This window comes from Paramormyrops kingsleyae, chromosome 8, assembly GCF_048594095.1.
Source record: "Paramormyrops kingsleyae isolate MSU_618 chromosome 8, PKINGS_0.4, whole genome shotgun sequence".
NCBI classification, from domain to species: Eukaryota; Metazoa; Chordata; class Actinopteri; order Osteoglossiformes; family Mormyridae; genus Paramormyrops; species Paramormyrops kingsleyae.
This window is the reverse complement of record NC_132804.1, coordinates 683,815-701,726: the sequence shown is the minus strand read 5'-3', so window position 1 is coordinate 701,726 and position 17,912 is coordinate 683,815. Positions and strand designations below refer to the sequence as shown.

The 17,912-nt window shown below is 41.6% G+C and overlaps 2 protein-coding genes across 3 annotated transcripts; both read right to left on the bottom strand.

Moving 5' to 3' along the window:
• Positions 1–102: 102 nt before the first annotated feature.
• LOC111833099 (prostacyclin synthase-like) lies at positions 103–8,068 on the bottom strand. Its single transcript, XM_023791038.2, has 10 exons — positions 7,784–8,068; positions 5,866–5,989; positions 5,392–5,567; positions 4,836–4,979; positions 4,449–4,567; positions 3,842–4,023; positions 2,654–2,810; positions 1,667–1,848; positions 1,079–1,230; positions 103–557 (listed from the first exon to the last, which is right to left on the bottom strand). The coding sequence occupies exons 1-10, from the start codon at positions 7,852–7,854 to the stop codon at positions 407–409; spliced, it is 1,458 nt and encodes a 485-aa protein (XP_023646806.1). The 5' UTR covers positions 7,855–8,068; the 3' UTR covers positions 103–406.
• A 597-nt stretch (positions 8,069–8,665) lies between these two features.
• thumpd3 (THUMP domain containing 3) lies at positions 8,666–14,822 on the bottom strand. 2 transcript variants are annotated; one of them, XM_023791025.2, is made up of 10 exons: positions 14,720–14,822; positions 14,102–14,310; positions 12,896–12,973; positions 11,199–11,654; positions 10,962–11,092; positions 10,659–10,728; positions 10,375–10,490; positions 10,157–10,264; positions 9,627–9,750; positions 8,666–8,994 (listed from the first exon to the last, which is right to left on the bottom strand). In XM_023791025.2, the coding sequence occupies exons 2-10, from the start codon at positions 14,300–14,302 to the stop codon at positions 8,803–8,805; spliced, it is 1,476 nt and encodes a 491-aa protein (XP_023646793.1). In that variant the 5' UTR covers positions 14,303–14,310; positions 14,720–14,822; the 3' UTR covers positions 8,666–8,802. The 2 variants fall into 2 exon arrangements, with proteins under 2 accessions (XP_023646793.1, XP_023646794.1); XM_023791026.2 differs by having other exon boundaries at positions 14,102–14,304; positions 14,720–14,807.
• Between the last annotated feature and the right edge of the window lie 3,090 nt (positions 14,823–17,912).

Below are 17,912 nucleotides of genomic sequence, written 5' to 3'. Positions count from 1 at the left end.
TGCGAAATAATACTGCTACTTCTTCTGTTGCTGCTACTCCTACTACTACTACTACTTCTACTACTACTACTACTAATAATAATAATAATACAGACACAGATGCAGTCAATAAAAGTATTGTATTGTATGTACATTAAGAGGTTCTGTTTATATAGCACAATACTGTGACACTTCATTAACCCCTTTATTTACAACAACAACAATAATAATAATAATAATAATAATAATAATAATAATAATAAACTTTAAAATGTTTAATGTTATAACTTAAAATATGCTGAGAAATACAAAATAATTACATGGCAAATAAAAATGTAACACTTAATGAAAGAAACATTGTAACACTGTTGCAGGTTTTAAAGACTGAGCTGAAATGGTCCTCTGTCAGCCTCTGTCTTCCTGTATCCTATGACGGGTCTTTAAGCCTGTACCGGATCTGCAGGTCTCCTGCTGGCTGCAGCATGCCAAATCCATAACGGCTGGCATCTGCCACTGGCATTTCTGAGTCTGGATCACACAGTTCCAAGTCCAAGCGAGTGAGTACCATGAACAAAAACCTGTCCAATCCAGAGGGAAAGCTGGTTAGGTCATGCTCGGTACAATAGCCAATAGTTAAGCTCATGTGTGGGTTTATGTCTTTAACGCATCATCCAAACAAGCTGGCATTTCAAGTAGGTTATGACTTGATTTAGCTACTATTTATCAGGCACAAACATACTGCACATTACTATGATTATCATTATCATCATCATTACTATTATCACAATAACACAGTTCTGTAGCTGTTGGTTGGACCATGATGTGGCACGAAGGTAACATTAAATTATGGATGCTACATTAGGAGATCAGCATAACCTCTGTATGCCATTGACAACACAGTTCTGTAGCTGTTGGTTGGACCATGATGTGGCACGAAGGTAACATTAAATTATGGATGCTACATTAGGAGATCAGCATAACCTCTGTATGCCATTGACAAACGGATTTCTCCGGGCTCTGGACGGATTCCCCCCCGGCTAATCAATGACTATAGACCAACTAGGTGACCAGAGGTCTCCCCCCTCACAAGGACACTCACTGCTTAATGCCGCTGATGGCGAAATGTCTGCCCACACACACATTCTTCCCCGCTCCCCACGGCATGGTGTAGTACTTCATCTTTCGTCCACCTTTGAAAAAGTCCTTCCTCTCCGTGCCGTCTGTGTTCAGAAACCTGTCATACTTGAATTTCTACCCAGAAAACAGGGAAGAAACCAAAAGAGGAAAAAGAACAGAAAGACACAGAGCCACGTTAGGGATGACAATTAGATGAGGTTAGTGACAAGTGATGAATGACGCTTCCCGCTTTATTACATATGGAGTAGGACCCATGCTCTCTCATGGATAAAGTCATCACTATTGTCACTATCATACAGTCATCACTATTATAGGCTGATAAAATCACCCATGACATACCTCTAACCTTTGTTTCTACTACGGCAGAGTCTAATCTGTGAAGCACCTCTTAATTGCTTTATCATGTAAGCACAAAATCTGCTTTCATAGTGAAGTGGACAGACTGAAATAACACTGAGATGCAGTAAGCAGGGGCTGACATCAGAGCTAAAGGTTACTGCAGGCTTTAGGCAAGTAGAGCAGTGCAGTGTGAGCTAAGGGTCAGTTGTACCTCTGGTTCCTGGTGGATCTCAGGGTCCATCTGAGGACTCAGGTAAGGGAAGAGGCAGACTCTGTCTCCCTGCCTGAGGTCGTACTCTTGCCCGTCTGCCATGTGAAGCGTGGTGTTCACCAGAACTTCTCGGGTGATGAAAGGAGCCGCGGTGAGCCTGAGGGCCTCGCTGAGGGCACTGTCTGAGAATATTAAAAAACAAAGCCGCATAAGATGCAGTGCTGCAGTGCGTCTCCATGCACATCGCCATGTAGTTAGGTCCAGTTAGCCTGATGCAGAGCAGAGGCTCATGTCAGCACTGCAGGCACACTTTATGGTACTGACAGCAGGTGGGCCAGTGGTACTACAACCAAATGGAAGAAGGGAGAAGAGTGTGGCAGTAAATTAGGTCTAAGGTCCTACTGTCTACAGGACATTTCTTTAGTATCTACCCATCAGGTTCAGGCCTTTGGGGCAAATGGATCCATATATTATAATACATGCTACCTGGTGATGATGTTTTATATTGCATGTTTATATATTGTACAATTATTTATAACTGAAGAATAGAAGGTATTGCGTGTTGGAAAGATGAAAAAGTAGGACCGGAGGAAATGTAAATAATCTTAGGTTATTGACTAATTTAAGTTATTGATTAATTTATTTTCTGTTAATTGATTAATATATTTTATGAATTGAAAGATCTAGGGCTGAGTGGATGTAAACAATTTAAAGATACACTGAAGGAGCTACCTAAACCCTTTTTCCTTTTCTGGAAGTACACTTTATAAGAAGAAAAAAACTATAGTAAATCAACAGTTTATGACAAAAAGATGGTTTCATTCATTCATTCAAGCTATGGTTTCATTCTAAAATTAAGGGGAATAATGATCCTTATCCAGAATAGAAACATTCCTTTTAAATGCCAAAGCTCATCTTTTTTCAGATGTAATGCTGCCGGATCCTGTAGGAGCCCATAATTGCTAATGGTGTGCGAGTGAAGCTCACCAAACACAGGTGTGTTCTGCAGATTTTCAAGGAAGGCCTCCTCAGATGCCCCTTCTGCAGGCATGAGGCCCTCAAACTCTCTCTTCACAGCCTCCATGGCCTCCGGAAAGGTCAGCAGGTATCCAAGGAGCCAGAATGTAGCCGGACCTGTATTACCCTGGCAACAGAGAGAGACCCAGATGCACATCATAAGACCCAGAGCTGTAACTGTATATTGTAATTGTGTGTACCTCACTGTGTGTGGCTCAGTATATTTGCAGTTAAATATAAACCATATGTTATATAGTCTTCATGACCATTCCTTGTGGTATTCATTGGTATGGGAATACACAGGAAGATGATGAAGGTGGAAGCCATTTTCAATTTCTTGAGTACATCTTTAGATTATTTACATTCCCACTGGTCCTGGATCTTTCAATAAACCCTTAAAGGGATTAGGAAAGGAGTTCAAATAGGTGAATTGTAGCACACTATCCCACTGTCCATCATACAGAGGGGAAGCTGAGTAGAAACTCTCATTACAGGCTGCAGACAGGTGATTTTCAAATTCACTGGAGGAAGAGGAACAAATACGAAACCCCACCTTGCATTTGTAGTCTATAAAGACTTCCTATCCTTCAAAAAACTGATTTTCTGTAATGTCTTAGTGAGTCCATATTAAAATAACAATTACCAAGTGAACTCATAAGCCAACATTGTACTCAGGTGGCAAGTTGAGGTATTGCACTCAAGTTATGCTGCGTGTGTTTCTTTTTGCCACAAGGGATGCAGCTAGATTTCCTCTGAAAATACAGAAGACTGTCACCTCCAGTAGAGGCTGGTGCATTGAGTAGGAGACCAGAAGGCACAGCAACAAACAGGCCAATACTTATAAGGCCCTGCCACCTCAGCTTACTGAATGCACTGTCTGCATGGGGTCAGTGGGTGAGCGACAGGAACAGAGTTGACGTCTTCAACTGCTTTGATTTAATTAACAATACGTGACCCATAACTAATGTTGGGACAACTGGCCAAGTTTTGCCGTGGGGCTTGCAAATAAAATTTTAAGTTCCAGCGTGTGAAAGGCGGATAATCAAAGAAAGCGATTCACTGACGCAATGAAAGCCTCTGGGAATAGCTCATAATGATCTGGCACTCTGTGTACCGCTGGTGGCACATTCTCTAGCGGTACGAAACTTCACGGCTCACCTGAGTGGCCCAAAGCTGCATCAGCAAGGCCCGCCTCTGTGTGTCCCGGTCCACACCCTCTTCCTGCAGACGTTTCAGGTAGCTCTGCAGCCAGGGACTAGGCCCCTCCCTCTGGTCTGGCCCCATGAATGTGAGAAAGTTCCATAGCCGTTCACGCACCAGTTGGGCTTCACGTTTCTCCTCTGTAGCCGACAAAGGGCCAAGGGTAGGGTTAGTAAGATATGAAGATAAATAGCAGGGACTTCCCTGAATGTGTCAGGGAAGGCTGAGGATTGACAGGTCAGATAAGACTGGAAGGGGCAGCACAAATCCAGGTATGAGGCAAAGGGATTGAGGTGACACAGGCGTGAGAGGTCTGGAGAGGCAGAGGGATGATCAGCTATGATGACAATGAAATGTAGTCAAATGGCATTGGTAAGAAACTGTGACCCCAAAAAATGATGCAAATCTGCAGATAAGCTTCCAGGGGTCAGCTCTCACTGGAAGTTAAGAGGGAAACTGTAGGTGTGCAGCTATCAAACAGAGAAGTCCCTCAGAATTGACATGTTTTAACATTAGGTGCTTAGTAATTATATTGTTTCGCCTCCTGCATTCCTCCACTCAGTACCTGGCTTAAGAGTGGTCCGGGCCATTTTTGTCAGGAGTCCGTCAAATCTCCTGAACTCATCATAGACAGTGTCCGGGCTGCTGTTTTGTCCTGCACCAAAGAGTGTAAGGTATCCAGCCCTAAAAAACAAAAATAGGAAGGTTTAATTGTGTAATTACAATGACTTACAGTGTTATGATGTTAATAAACTGTTTATTTCCTGTTCTTGTCCATGGACCAAAGAGGTCCGTGTGGGTGGTTTAATAAGGACACAGTAATATTTTCTTCTTCGGACCACAAACTATGTGTAGGTTCACATTACACACGTTCTTTTGCTTACAAATATGGGGCCCGACGTACACGACTTTGTAAATTGTTTATCTAGGGCGAATGTCACCGGAGACAGACCTGAATAGCAGGCTGTAGCAAAGGCGAAACAGCCCATCTTGTTTCCAGTCCATCCTGTTCTGAAGAATGTCTGATGTCAGAAGGGTCTGGAGGTTCCTCTGCATGGTGGCATTTAAGTATGTCAGGTTCTCTCCATGGAAGTGCCTGTGGCAGATGGTGATGAGGTCATAGGTCAACCATTAGGCATTTGAGTTCAACGTCATAATTCACGCTGCTGATTCATTCATTTACTTGATTTTTACCCAGCACCATCTTGCTGACAAAATCAGCTTTAAATGACCAGAGCTATTGACCAACAGTCTGTCCTTGCGTCTGAGGGATTAGCAGCTTTAATAAAATGTTTGGTCACATGACAAGATGCAGGATGAAAGTGAAAACATTACAACAACAAAAAAAAGAAGTCGCGTACAAAGAAAGAAATGTCACTGAATAGAACACATGACAACAAATTTTCTAATGTCGATCGTTCAGGATATAACAACAACACATATTTTCCTAGTCAATGCATTCTCATTGGATTCTCCTGAAGCAGGTTGAAGTATATCAAGTCGCTTACTGATTCATAGCAGCCCTCTCAGTAACGGGATCGTACTGGGGCAGACGCAAGAGGAAAATCCTCTCCATCAGAACCTTGGCATAACGGCTGAAGTCCAGTGATGCTGAGTTCTGCAGGACGGCGTCATAAGAGTTTGGATCCAGGAGCACAGTCACGTAGCGCCCTGCTACACGCACCTGAGGATAATGACGCATTAGTCTGCGAATCTCTTTCACCTTAGGCAATGACACTCATTTCTACTTCTGAGAACCTCCTAGAATCCTCATCTTCTATGAAACTGAAATACATTAAATGGAATGTATCATGGATAACTATATGTAACAAAACCAAATGGTTAAACATTAATTAATTCCTATCCTATTATTTAATTAAACATAAGAATCAATGTATGAATTTATTTACAGCATTTCACAACCATATGACGGATGTTTAAAAGTTGTTTAAGCCATATCAGCATAACAGAAAAACTCTTACCGTGAAAATGTCTCCATGTTTCTCTTTCATCTGAGCTAAAAACTTCGCCGCATCCTTTCCAAACTCGAGGGCATGTCCAAGCCACGGAATAACGCCTTTGTCCAAAGGTGGTTCTCTCTTGGTTCTGTGTTTAAAATACAAGTTCATTTTTAATTTATATTCACAAATATTTTTATCCAAATGGTATCAGAAAGAGAAGTTTGCATTTTGCAAGTGAAACACCCAGCAGTTTGTTTCACTCATCCAATTGAGTTTCTTAGGTTTAACTGCAATTTAAGCACAATCAGTGCCACAAAAGAAGGGCACAGAACCATTTTAAATGTATGTACTAAAAAACAGTAAATCAGACTAATAAGAACAGCCACTTTCTACAGTCATCACAACTAAATAAAGGCTAGACTTTGTGTTAATTTGTATCCCTAAGCATGGGGCCCATTTTATAAGGCCCCCACCTCTTCAGAAGTGTACTATATTCTTTCCAGGGGTGCTGGGGGGGGGGCATAGATACCCTGGCAGATTCAGAGGGGCCAGCACTTCACAGGGGACATTGAATATGTAAAATGACATGTAAAATTGGGTGGAGGGGGGCCAAAGTGACATTGTGTCACGGGCCCCATAATGTCTAGGTATTCACCGATTCATCCTATCCCTAATTTAAGATTATTTCATGTTATATGATTTGCAGCTACAGCACAGCCACTAGTATAAATCAGATTACCAGATTCTCGAATCAAAATGCCTGGTTTATACACTCTGCTCATGAAGCTATTACTTATGGACATTGTTCTTTAGTACAACATCTCAATGTTACTAAATTGTTATTAGTTACACATGACAGTGTAATCTGGATTGCTGCCCTTATCATTTCAGCAGTATTGGGGAGCAGCTATCTACAATTACCGACGCAAGTAACTTAACTTTTCAGTCGCTTATTACTAGTGAATCTACTTTTTAAACGCTGGAGCTTTTCAAGCGACTATTTTTTACATCTATGGTTCTTGGACAGATTATCAAAATCTCTCTCTTTTTTGTTGTATCCCTTCTAATTTTCACACAGCAATTGTGAAGTACGCTTGGTTCACAACAAACTCTTTTGAAACCTTATTGTGATCTGACACCGTTAAAAATAGATTTTCAAATTACTTTTAACATCATGTTTCACACTTTTAATTAACTTGCCTTAAGAGTACAGCACAAACATTAAGTATTACTCGATGAAATAGCTTCAATGTAGTTGGCTACTTTTTCTCTGTAGCTTGTAGTTATTAAACAGTAGCCTGTCTGAAGCTTAGCTCCTTTTAGTCATAAGTAACTTCCCAAACACTGCATTTCAGTTACAATGTTTTGTCAGAAAAATAATTAACTGCCAGCATACTTTCCTGTTGCTTTTAGAAAAAAACGTTTAGCTATCCAGATGACTACATACCTGTACAGATTTTGAGATATAACCGCAGACTTTCTGCTACAGCCCTGTTCATATCATATTCAATCTATATTTAACTCATACAGATATAAGTAAGAGATTCATCAGCAAAACTCTTTTCACCTTCAGAATACAGTCGACCCGTGATCGGTGCTTTGGGTGGATAATAGATACCATTTTAAATATAAATATTAGGAACGCTTTTTCCTTGCATACAGGTTTATACACTGAATACAAAAGTGTTGAAGATGCGAATAGTGTAACTGTCACTAAATTGCGTCACACATACGACTGATTACATACTTTTCCGTAAACTTATATATACTTATATCATATATATAAAATATATATGATATAAGAAATATATCATTTTTAAATATCATCATATAAAACAGTACAGTATAGAAAAAAGCAGCCTACTACAAACCTACTTCCAGTTAAATTAGATTATCAACATATCACAGGAAAAAGAAATATCCCAGTGACTGTACTCACCTTTTGCGATTCGAAAGGATTACAAAGAGTAATATAAGAGTATAGCATAGTAAAAGCACTGTCCAGATCATTGTCACTGTGTCCGCTGCCTGCCCGGGATGGCGAGGGTATTACCAGTCGTAATGTTTTTATAACTCCAAACCACGTTGTTAAGGGGCGTAAAAGGGGTGTTGATCTCCAGCCATTACGTTTAATGTTTAACTTAGACGACTTAACTTGTGGGCTGGGAAAATGTTGGCTTCAACATGCAATGCATGCAACCTATTATCAAATCCATCAGCCATGGAATAGCTCCCGCCCCACTAACGTTTTTAAGACTGACTACGTAAATAGCTATCCCGAGGTTTGTTTATTTATGGCGTAAACCATAGTTACGCTGTTTGCGTCGAATTAATCATGTATTTCGTAGATGATTACGTGCGGAAACACATTGGTACGTTATATTGTACGAGGCAATACGTGACAGTAATGGAGAGAATCTGATGTTTATGATCATGTTTTACAATCCATACATTAGAATGACGTTTAGCTTTTGTAAATGAATTCGGAAATGAAAACATTTTAGTCCTCCATTCAGTAAAAAAAGCCAACTCAAATGTGTTATTAGTTTGACAGAAACTTTACCCACGTAAAACAGCTGGCTGGTTCAAAAATTATATCTTAGTGGGTGACTTCTTCACATATAAACAACGCTGAAACCGTCCAGGAAAACGTGTATTAAATTACATGTGTATAATAATGTATTTTGCAGAATATAAGAGAATATTAAACTATTAAGCAATAAACTTAATTAGATTTGATTGTAATGCTTATTATTTTCATACGTGTGTTTCTCACAAGTAGACATTAAGAATCAAAGATAAAATGAAGACTTGGCACAAATGACTTTTATGGAAGAATTTATTTTTTAAACATTTTTAAACTAAATGTAAATAATTTCTTTAAGGCGTTAACTGCCGTCTTTGCATTCACCTGTGCACACACTAACCCAGAGCACAGAAAGAAAGCCAAACAGTGTGTCAGTCCCCTTCATTTTCTTTCTGAGCTCTCGCCGCACTTCCTCCTGGGCCAGGCCTCTGACCAAGGTCTTCAGGAGTCTCCCCAAAAACCGATGCTACCCGTTTGAGGAGAAACACGCCGGCATGGAGCCCTCCGATGTTCACCCATACCGTGTGAGACTTGCGCCAAAGTCCCCCCATCCTTGACAAAGCCTGAAATTAATTTTAAACACATTTTTTACTTACAGAGACTAGTAATATTACAAGTACAAAACTAGAACCATCGTTCTTAAAACAAACACAAGATGAAGAATGGGTAATTTGCCTTCCGTTAATTACAAATACTGCTTTGTTCGGATAAATAGAAATATACAATTAAGCTACAACACCAAAACCACCTCGACCAGGAAATTAATTTAGGGAAAGATATTTCTCCCCTAACACAATGGTCAACTATGACTAACTGTTATACTTTGAATTTGCATATAGTCATTCTCAGGTACAGGGAGAGAAAGCAGACAGGAGACTTTCCTTCCCCAATATGAAAATTTAATTATTCATTTACATGTGTACAAACCTACAGAATTACAAGGCAAATCCTAAATCATTCATCCAATTACATACTATCTAAAGTAAGCCATTGCGTTCAGGAAGAGACTTTCAGCTTCCTGTTGGGAAACACAAAGGTTCCATTGTCTTAATACGAAGCGTACACCTCAGGTCAAATAAGGAATAATACGCTCAGCTAGTTAAGAGGATCAGCAAGTTTTGCTGCCAATTCTCTACATTATGTCTTAATGTTAGGCTGGTAGACAAAAACGGAGGACACAGACAACATGCTCTACCTTGGCAAAGCACTTTTTATCCTGGGTCAGAAGCACCGCCTTCCCTGTTCCTGGTCGGCAAACTCGGGCCATTTCCCTCAAACAGGATGGATACAAATCCCAGTTTTTCTTCTTTGAACCCATTCTTTGTAGATGGACACGTGGGTTCCGGAAAACACACAAAATATCATTTATATCATTACATTCTTCAACTGAAAAAAAGAAAATGTTAGTTTTTTAATTCACAGATATTCTAAGTTATTTTTATGAATTTAAGAATTCCGAGAGCTGCTTTGTATACAAATTGTTTAAAATAATATGGAGCATGTTACTGCTATTTAATTAATACCGCCATCCCCCAAACATCTGAGATTTTTTAATTATGTTTTGTTAAATGGCTTTCCTTTTCTCAGTGACTTTAGAGTTTTGTCATTAATTTGATATTTTGCACTCTATAGTATTAATGTGCTAAAAATTCAGTATTATTTTGGGACAGTTAATAACCACTCTGTCACCATACAGCTGTGTTTCTTGGAAGCTGTGTTACTCACCTCTTCCCAAAGGGCATATCCGTGATGATTATGTCCACCGATGCTGTTCTCACGGGTAGGTGACACAAGTCCCACTGCAGAGTGTCCACAGGCAGACCCCACGGTGCACTACACTCAAACATAAGGAGGCACCAGTGCCCAATTTAGTTAAAAGTAAAATGTCAATGGCAAAACATTCTATCGGGTTTATCTGACCGGCTGGAGAGTGTCAGACTCACTCGTCATTTTCCTGCCTCTTCCTGTGGATGTGATTAATGTTGTTAAGTGTACGTTTCACTGCCTGGTCATTGTTGTCTCCCGCTAAGTAGTAGGAGTTCTTCCACTCAATGGCCCCCTGTGGGATCAATACACCTCAGCATTAACCTCAATTTAAAAATGAAAAAGGTACACTCCTTTCAAAGAATATAATGCTACAGGGGGGGTCTTCTGAACTGCAATTACAGTGTGTTACAGTATGTTACTGAGAAACATTACTGGAGGAAAATGTCTGTGACCCACATACCTCAAGGGGTATAGCTCCTGTTCCACACATTGGGTCGATTATAACATCAGATATTTGAGGCTTGCAAAGTCTATAATAAAAAGAAACCAAATTATCTTTACATATTGCATACCAAACAGTGATTTTGCAGCTCTCACAGAACACCTGCTCCTGATTCTACAAGTGTTTATGTTTTTTCTTAAGATCTACATGATGAAACACATTCAAAAGTTAGCAGATATGCAGTTTACATTATATCTTGAAACAATGTGTCAGTTCTTTCTAGCTCTGATTGGGAGAAAGCAGAGAAGCTTCACGGTTGACCTCAGCATGCCATAGGCTAGCGTGGAACGCAAGGTTGTAGGCCCAAAGTGAGTGATATTCCTCCGATGAAGGCTCTCCTCAGTCAGTGCGATGCCAACCACGACCTCGCTGTTGTGAATATTCAGGAGGACCTGAACAGACACAATGCTGGTGACTCATAACCATTGAAATATTGAGCAAGACACAACATATCCATAACCGTGGGAAACTGACTCCCTGAGGAGTGACTGTCATTACCTCTATGTCAAACTTGGTCATATCTGGTTTCCACTGAAAGAAATCTTGGACGGCGCCTCCGAAATCCCTGGCAGCCTCATTGGAGGTGAAGTTGTGCTTCTCGCCAGCTCTGTTGCACGTCACTCGAAACTTGAGCACTTCTGTTGAACTCTCATCTGCCACCTCTTCTGAATCCTTCCCCTGACTGGCCAAGCTGTCAGATTGTACTGGGGATCCGTTTTCCTCCAGCCCTCCTCCAGGCATTTCAGACTCCAGTTTGAGTTTCTCAGCATTCATGGTCAACTCACCGAAGTCACCCTCTTTCCCAGCCTGACTGCTGCTATATGCCTTGGGAAGGTTTGTTCCTTTTCGTCGCCATTTCTTCTTCTTTAAGGAATTGTTTATTTTCCATACTTCCAGTGGATCTGTCCATGGTAGTTTAGAGGCTAGCTTCTGGAAATCTTTCAATGTCTCCTCCTGTGTTTCACCAAAAGAATTATATATGAACCCATCGCATAGTCTGGCATGAAATGGCAAATAATGAATTACATGTGTTAAATCAACAATACATGGATTAGCACATCCTCTGTTTTGAATACCACAAAATGCCATTAGATCGAGTCTATCAACTAAACTCGTCATATTGTAATTTTTTTGTATTATCATAAAAAGCAGTATTGTTCAGAAAAAACCAGCAACCTACTACAAACCTACTTCCAGTTAAATTAGATTATCAACATATAACAGGAAAAAGAAATTTCCCAGTGATTGTACTCAACTTTTGCGATTCGAAAGGATTACAAAGAGTAATATAAGAGTATAGCATAGTAAAAGCACTGTCCAGATCATTGTCACTGTGTCCGCTGCCATATGTTTGGTGTATGCTTAACGAATGCAGCTACAATAATTCGATTGGACTGATCTATTAACAGCAAAAATAAAGAAGAAATGAAAACTAAACGAAAATAGACAATAATAAAAGCCACATGAACCACACATTACATTCAGATAAATTTAAAAAAATCAGACTGATGCATGAAAACTAAAAACAATAAATATAAATATCAATGTTAATTTGAAATCACAAGCTGCATGATGATGGTTGTATGTCATACTCTGGCATATAGAGTAGTTTCTTAAGCATGCACACTGGCTTAGGGAGTGACACCAGTGCCTCACACCTCCAGTGTTGGGGGCTCAGATCACACCCAAGTTATGCTCACTGGTGTCTATAAACTGCCCAGAGAATATGATTTTGTGTGTGACCTGTGATGCACTGGCACCTCATCCAGGGAGCACAATTGCTTCGTGATCTGTTCTGTCTGGGAAATGTCACATCACACATCATGATATTGTCTTGCGATAGGTGAAGGACAAAGACAAAGAAGGAGATAAAATTACCTAAAATAAACTAAATAAACTAAGTTGGTTGCCACAAGTTGTATCGACAGACGCGAGGCAGTACCAACAAATGTGATATGATTATTGCACATGTGCACATTGTGATGACGATGCTGTAACGATATATCGCACAGCCCTACTGGGAAAGCTGATGTATAAATGTAACTTACATCACCTAGTCAGAACTGTTACAGATATTTATACCAACCTCTTTGTTAAAAATAAACAAATATTTTTTATATATAATAATCTGAAAAAAACAAGTATGAATTATCAACAGCTTTATTGCTGAATGAGTTTCAGGTACTCGCACTCACCTTTGTGTCTTTAAACTCGTAGTCCACAAATTCTGCTACTACAACAAATAAGTTGTCAACAGACCTCAACTTGTGCACCTACAGAAAAACACATATAGTTACAGCAGCAGTCATTATTAAATTGCATAAAATAATACAAACCTCAAACTCAAAAGGTACTGCATTGGTAAATGGCATGGACTGCCCGAGCTCCTTGGCCAAATTCCCGTAGGGACCCTTGTACTTAACTAAAGCTACTCCAAAAATCCTTGAACGGGTATAAGTCTAACAGGTATTGGCTAACAGATTGCTAAGCAAGTGAACAGAGCACCTTAGTATACTATTAATAAAGTAGCTTATTTATCGTGATAGTGATACAAGAAGCATTGAACAATTGTGGAAAAACCACTGAGACTATACAGATGACATCATTAGTGTCAGTCCCATTACTATGATGGCCACAGACCTCCCATGACTATGACCAGGATTAAGCAGTTAGCAGATGTTACCAGCACAGTATATTACTGCTCTGAATTCCAAACACAGTAATGTGGAAATTAGTCGTGCTTTTCAGATATTTTTTTCCTTTTAATAGCTACATTATTAGATTCAGGCCAATGTTTGACTATCTATCAGTTAGACACCATAACAAGCAAAACATAATCTGCTTCTGGTTCCTGACAGATCGAAAATATCCCTGATAATAAATTTACATACAAGAAAAGTGGGCTGTTCTCCTAAAACTTGTTCTATCCTGTACTTGGTTTGAAACCTACACCTTCATTTCTGGTCAATCTCTAGTTAAAATTCCTGCTACAACTTGAACTTACTTTCATCAAGTGAAAGCAACAGAAATTTCTCTGCTTTAAAGCAGAGCTTTATTTCGTAAGAGGAAAGGTTAATCAAAACACACCCAAAAGGTACTAACTATAAGGGAAATAGGGTGGGTCTCCCAATCTCTTACAGTGAAACACCCCCCCCCCCCCCCAGAGTTGGACCAGGTTCAATTTATGATTCACATGGAGCCAGGGATGACTTAAATGTCCTGTGATGGGATTAGGCAAAATGCTACATTGTAACTGTAATGCTGCAAAAAAAATAATAATAATACAGAGATACAGAAGATGTAGGTATAACCAAAGTGCAATAAAACGACAGAGAAATTATCAATAAAAGACGGAAATAGTTGCGTGACTGCATTGCTGGAACTGCAGAGTGGGTTCTCACCAAGTGAAGGTGTTGTGTAGTTATTCTGAAGTATATTCTACCACGATCCTTACTAATCTTAACATCTGCACCCGTTTTCTCCTTCACTTCTTCTGCAGCCGTATATTCAAACCCTGTCGGGACTGTCGCCCCAAGGATGACACTAACTGCGTCGCTCATGTTGTCCTTTCCGTCCTCATGCTGATCTTTATCTTCTGACATTGCTGAAACTATTCACAGTTAGGGTTTAACAACATCTACTGCCGATCAACCAAACTGATTACTAGCAAGGGATAGAATAGGGTCATATTTAAGTCTTTGAAATAAACACCTATTTGTTATTTGCGTTTTAGGAAATGTCGAAACGTTCAAATAAGCGTACATTTTGTTAGCTTTATATTAATTAAAAAACTTGCTAGTAAACCACGTACATTTCTTTATGCTAAGCATTGCACCGAAACCTCTTTTCCATGTCTACATAACAATCTCATTAGATTTCACAGCTTAGCGAATGCTATGAAAAAACACCGAACCCAGGAAATGTAAGGCTAATACAATACCCAGAGCCTGGGAAATGTGCAACTGATATCGACTTATAAAAGAGATTAGTTATTATTAATATGGCCAATATGTCCCTACCTTTAAATTTAAGTAGTTTTACACTGCAATCCAGCTGATGTATGGTACTACTCTGCACCTACGACTAAACACATGGAGTGATATGTACTTCCGGGTTGTAGGACGCACGCAGACCCAGTGAAATAATACTGGATGATAATTAAAATTATTCTAGTAATCTGTCTGTTGAAAATTGCCTAAAATATAAAGTATTACTAATGTTGTTCTGCTGTGGTCAAAATGCTGACAAAATACTAAATGACTCGCTAAAATTCTTGTGTTTTATTTAAGCAGATATTAGTAAGTGAATATTGTAATTATTATTAGTTCCGTTTTATGATATATTAAACTGCTGTTAAGCTTTAATAAAAGCAGTATTAGTAAACAGAATCTAATATATTATTTTATGCGGTAATATCGGTAATACACAGTAGAAACTAAGTATTGTGAAATAGGCAAACCGTTGTACCGCCAGGGGGTGCAAGTTAGCCGCTCTTCTTGAGCATAAGCGTCAAATTGGACTTATGTAAAAATTCAATAACTAAGCATAATACAATTAACGAACGTAGAATCAAAAAACACTGTAAAAACGTTAAATATATATATATTTTTAATTAGCATTGAAATATATTGCCTAATATTGAATCCCTTATAAATAATGAGAGATTGTACATTGCACCCTGTTTACAGCTAATTGTTTCTTGCATTATATTTTAAGTGCTTTCGTAAACGACCAAATAATTACGTTTTGGATATTTATACATTACATTTAAATAAAAAAATAAGAATTTGACATGTTTCGTACCAATGGCACATTTAATAAGAGTGACTAAAGTCTTTGCTATAGCTGTCACGTCGATGCGCAAGTAAACAAGCAGGAAGCAGGGAAGCAGAAGAACGGAGCCGTAAATACAGGTAAATTGGGTTTATTTGGACGCACGGAGAACCGGGGACACGGGACCTGAAAAACAAGAGCAAACATCAATGAGGGACAAGGAACAGAACAGAAACACAGAACAAGCACTGGGGCAGAATCTGACAAAGGACAGGAAACACAGACAGACAAACCAGAAAAGAAGACACAGGGGGAAGGATGAGGAGGGAACAGAGGAACAGAAGGACGAGGAGGGAACAGAGGAAGCACAGAGGGACGAGGGATGGAAACAGGAGGAACAAAGGGACCAGGAGGGAACAGACCAGGAGGCAGGAAGGGAAAGGACGGAGGAACAAGGGGAGACCGAGGGAACCCAGGCGGGCAAGGGAAGGCAGCCGCAGGGGCCACAGGCGAATGGGAGGCCGGAGCCAGAGGGGACCACACAGGGGACGAGGAGACAGACGGAGGGACCGACAGAGGAGGGAGCAGGAGGAGACACTGGCGCAGGCAAGCAGGAGGGGGAAGCCGGAGCAGGCGATGGCACAGCCGGAGCCAGGGAAGGCGCCGTCCGACGCCAAGCCGAAGCAAGGGGACCCAGAGGCGGCCGACGAGGCGTCGCTGGAGGTACCGCAGGCGGGCGACGAGGCACCGGAGGGGGATCTGGAGGCGACAGTCGAGCCGGAGCCGCAAGACCCGCAGGCAGCCACCGAGCCACAGCCAAGGGACACACAGGCGAGCCAGGGTGGGAGGGACCCGGTCCCTGCGTCTGTGACCTCTCTCTTTCTGGGAAACTGACAGACGTGAACCAGGTCGGGCTCCACCACGTGGAAGCGATGGTGGAGGAGTCAGTCCATCATCAATGTCCTTAGGGGCCATCAAGTAGAGGGGTCCCATTCAAGCTCCTCCTCCTCCCGCACGGGACTTCGGGTGAGGATGGAACCACAGGGACAATAGACGTGTCTGTAGGCGGCGCAGCAGGAGTTTCGGGCGGTGCAGCAGAGAGCTCGGGCGGTGCAGCACGGAGCTCGGGTGGTGCCGCGGGTGTAGCGCCGGCAGCAGGCAGGAGGGCCGCGGGTGTAGCGGCGTCAGCCAGTGAGGTCGCGGGCAGAGTGGCGGCAGCAGGCGGGAGGTCGGAAGCACCTCGGCCAGCGCATCCAGGGTCGGTGCTTCCCGGTAATGCGTTGTCCCTTTAAGAGATCGCGGGACCCGCGGAATAGCGTCCAGAACGGCCCGGATTCCCACATACCCCAGGTGGCCACCCTGGAATATGGAGGCTGCTGGTGATGGTGGCAGTGCGGCTGCAGTGATCCCCGCTGGCGTCTGTATCGGGAGGGGCTCTTCCCGATATTCAGCGGGGAGAGAGGCTGCAGGAAGAGAGCAAGCCCTCAGGTATACGGTCGGGACTTCCTCCGTCTTGGTCTCCCTGCTCTTCTTCGTTCTCGGTGTTTTCTAGCTGGTTGATACAGGGTTGCCCTGGAGAGAACGAGCGGCTGGAGCTGCTTCTCTGTCACTCCTTCCCTCAGCTGCCGGAGGTTTTCGTGCACGTCGGCTATGACGTGCACTCCTGAAGGAGGGTCCCGCTCTTGCTGGTTAGTTCCCATAGGCTAGGGTCCTCACGGACCTCTGGCAGTTTCAGCCAATAAAGCACCTTGCGGAGCAGATCGAGGCATTGTTTCTCGACCTGCGGAAGTGCGTTGATGAGATCTGTCATTCTGTCACGTCGATGCTCAAGCAAACAAGCAGGAAGCCGGGAAGCAGACGAATGGAGCCGTAAATATGGGTAAATTGGGTAATGAGGAGGCGTGGCACACACGAGGATCGGATGAGCCCAAGAGGGTCTAAACACATGGAGACACCTGTAGAGTGGAGCTCCACCGGAAATACGTCACCTTCACAGGAAACACGTGATCTTTAAGGACGTAAAGTGGAGCTCCGGTTAGGGTTAGGGTTAAGGTTAAGGTTAGGGTTAATTCACTGTGACACAGAGTTGAGGCCACGTGTTTCCTGTGGAGGTGACGTATTTCCGGTGAAGCTCCACTCTACAGGCGTCTGCAGCTGGACCCTTCTCGATGAGTCGGGCATGACAATAGCTTTAATTTCACTGTATTCTCTTGTTCTCCTTTAGCTCCCCCTATAGGCAAACTACATTAATGTCTCATAAAGCATTTTTAAGTGCATGCAACCATAGATGGTTTTAGACCCTGGGTGTGTGTTTGTGGAGGGGGGGTACAGCCCCACTGTTTTTGTCTCAGTCCCCGGGGAAATTTTTTTTCTGAGACAATTTAGTGATTTGTCCCATATTTTCTTATTCATTTAGTCCCCCCCAACTCGGCAAACTTT

Coding starts and splice junctions, on each gene's coding strand:
- LOC111833099 (XM_023791038.2), bottom strand. CDS start 7,854: ATGATCTGGACAGTGCTTTTACTATGCTATACTCTTATATTACTCTTT. Junction 5,990..7,783: donor ATCCTTTCGAATCGCAAAAG/GTGAGTACAGTC, acceptor TTTTAAACACAG/AACCAAGAGAGAACCACCTT. Junction 558..1,078: donor GCCATCAGCGGCATTAAGCA/GTGAGTGTCCTT, acceptor TGGATTGGACAG/GTTTTTGTTCATGGTACTCA.
- thumpd3 (XM_023791025.2), bottom strand. CDS start 14,302: ATGTCAGAAGATAAAGATCAGCATGAGGACGGAAAGGACAACATGAGC. Junction 11,655..12,895: donor ACGAGTTTAAAGACACAAAG/GTGAGTGCGAGT, acceptor GGTGAAACACAG/GAGGAGACATTGAAAGATTT. Junction 8,995..9,626: donor ATAAAAAGTGCTTTGCCAAG/GTAGAGCATGTT, acceptor AATTAATTTCAG/GCTTTGTCAAGGATGGGGGG.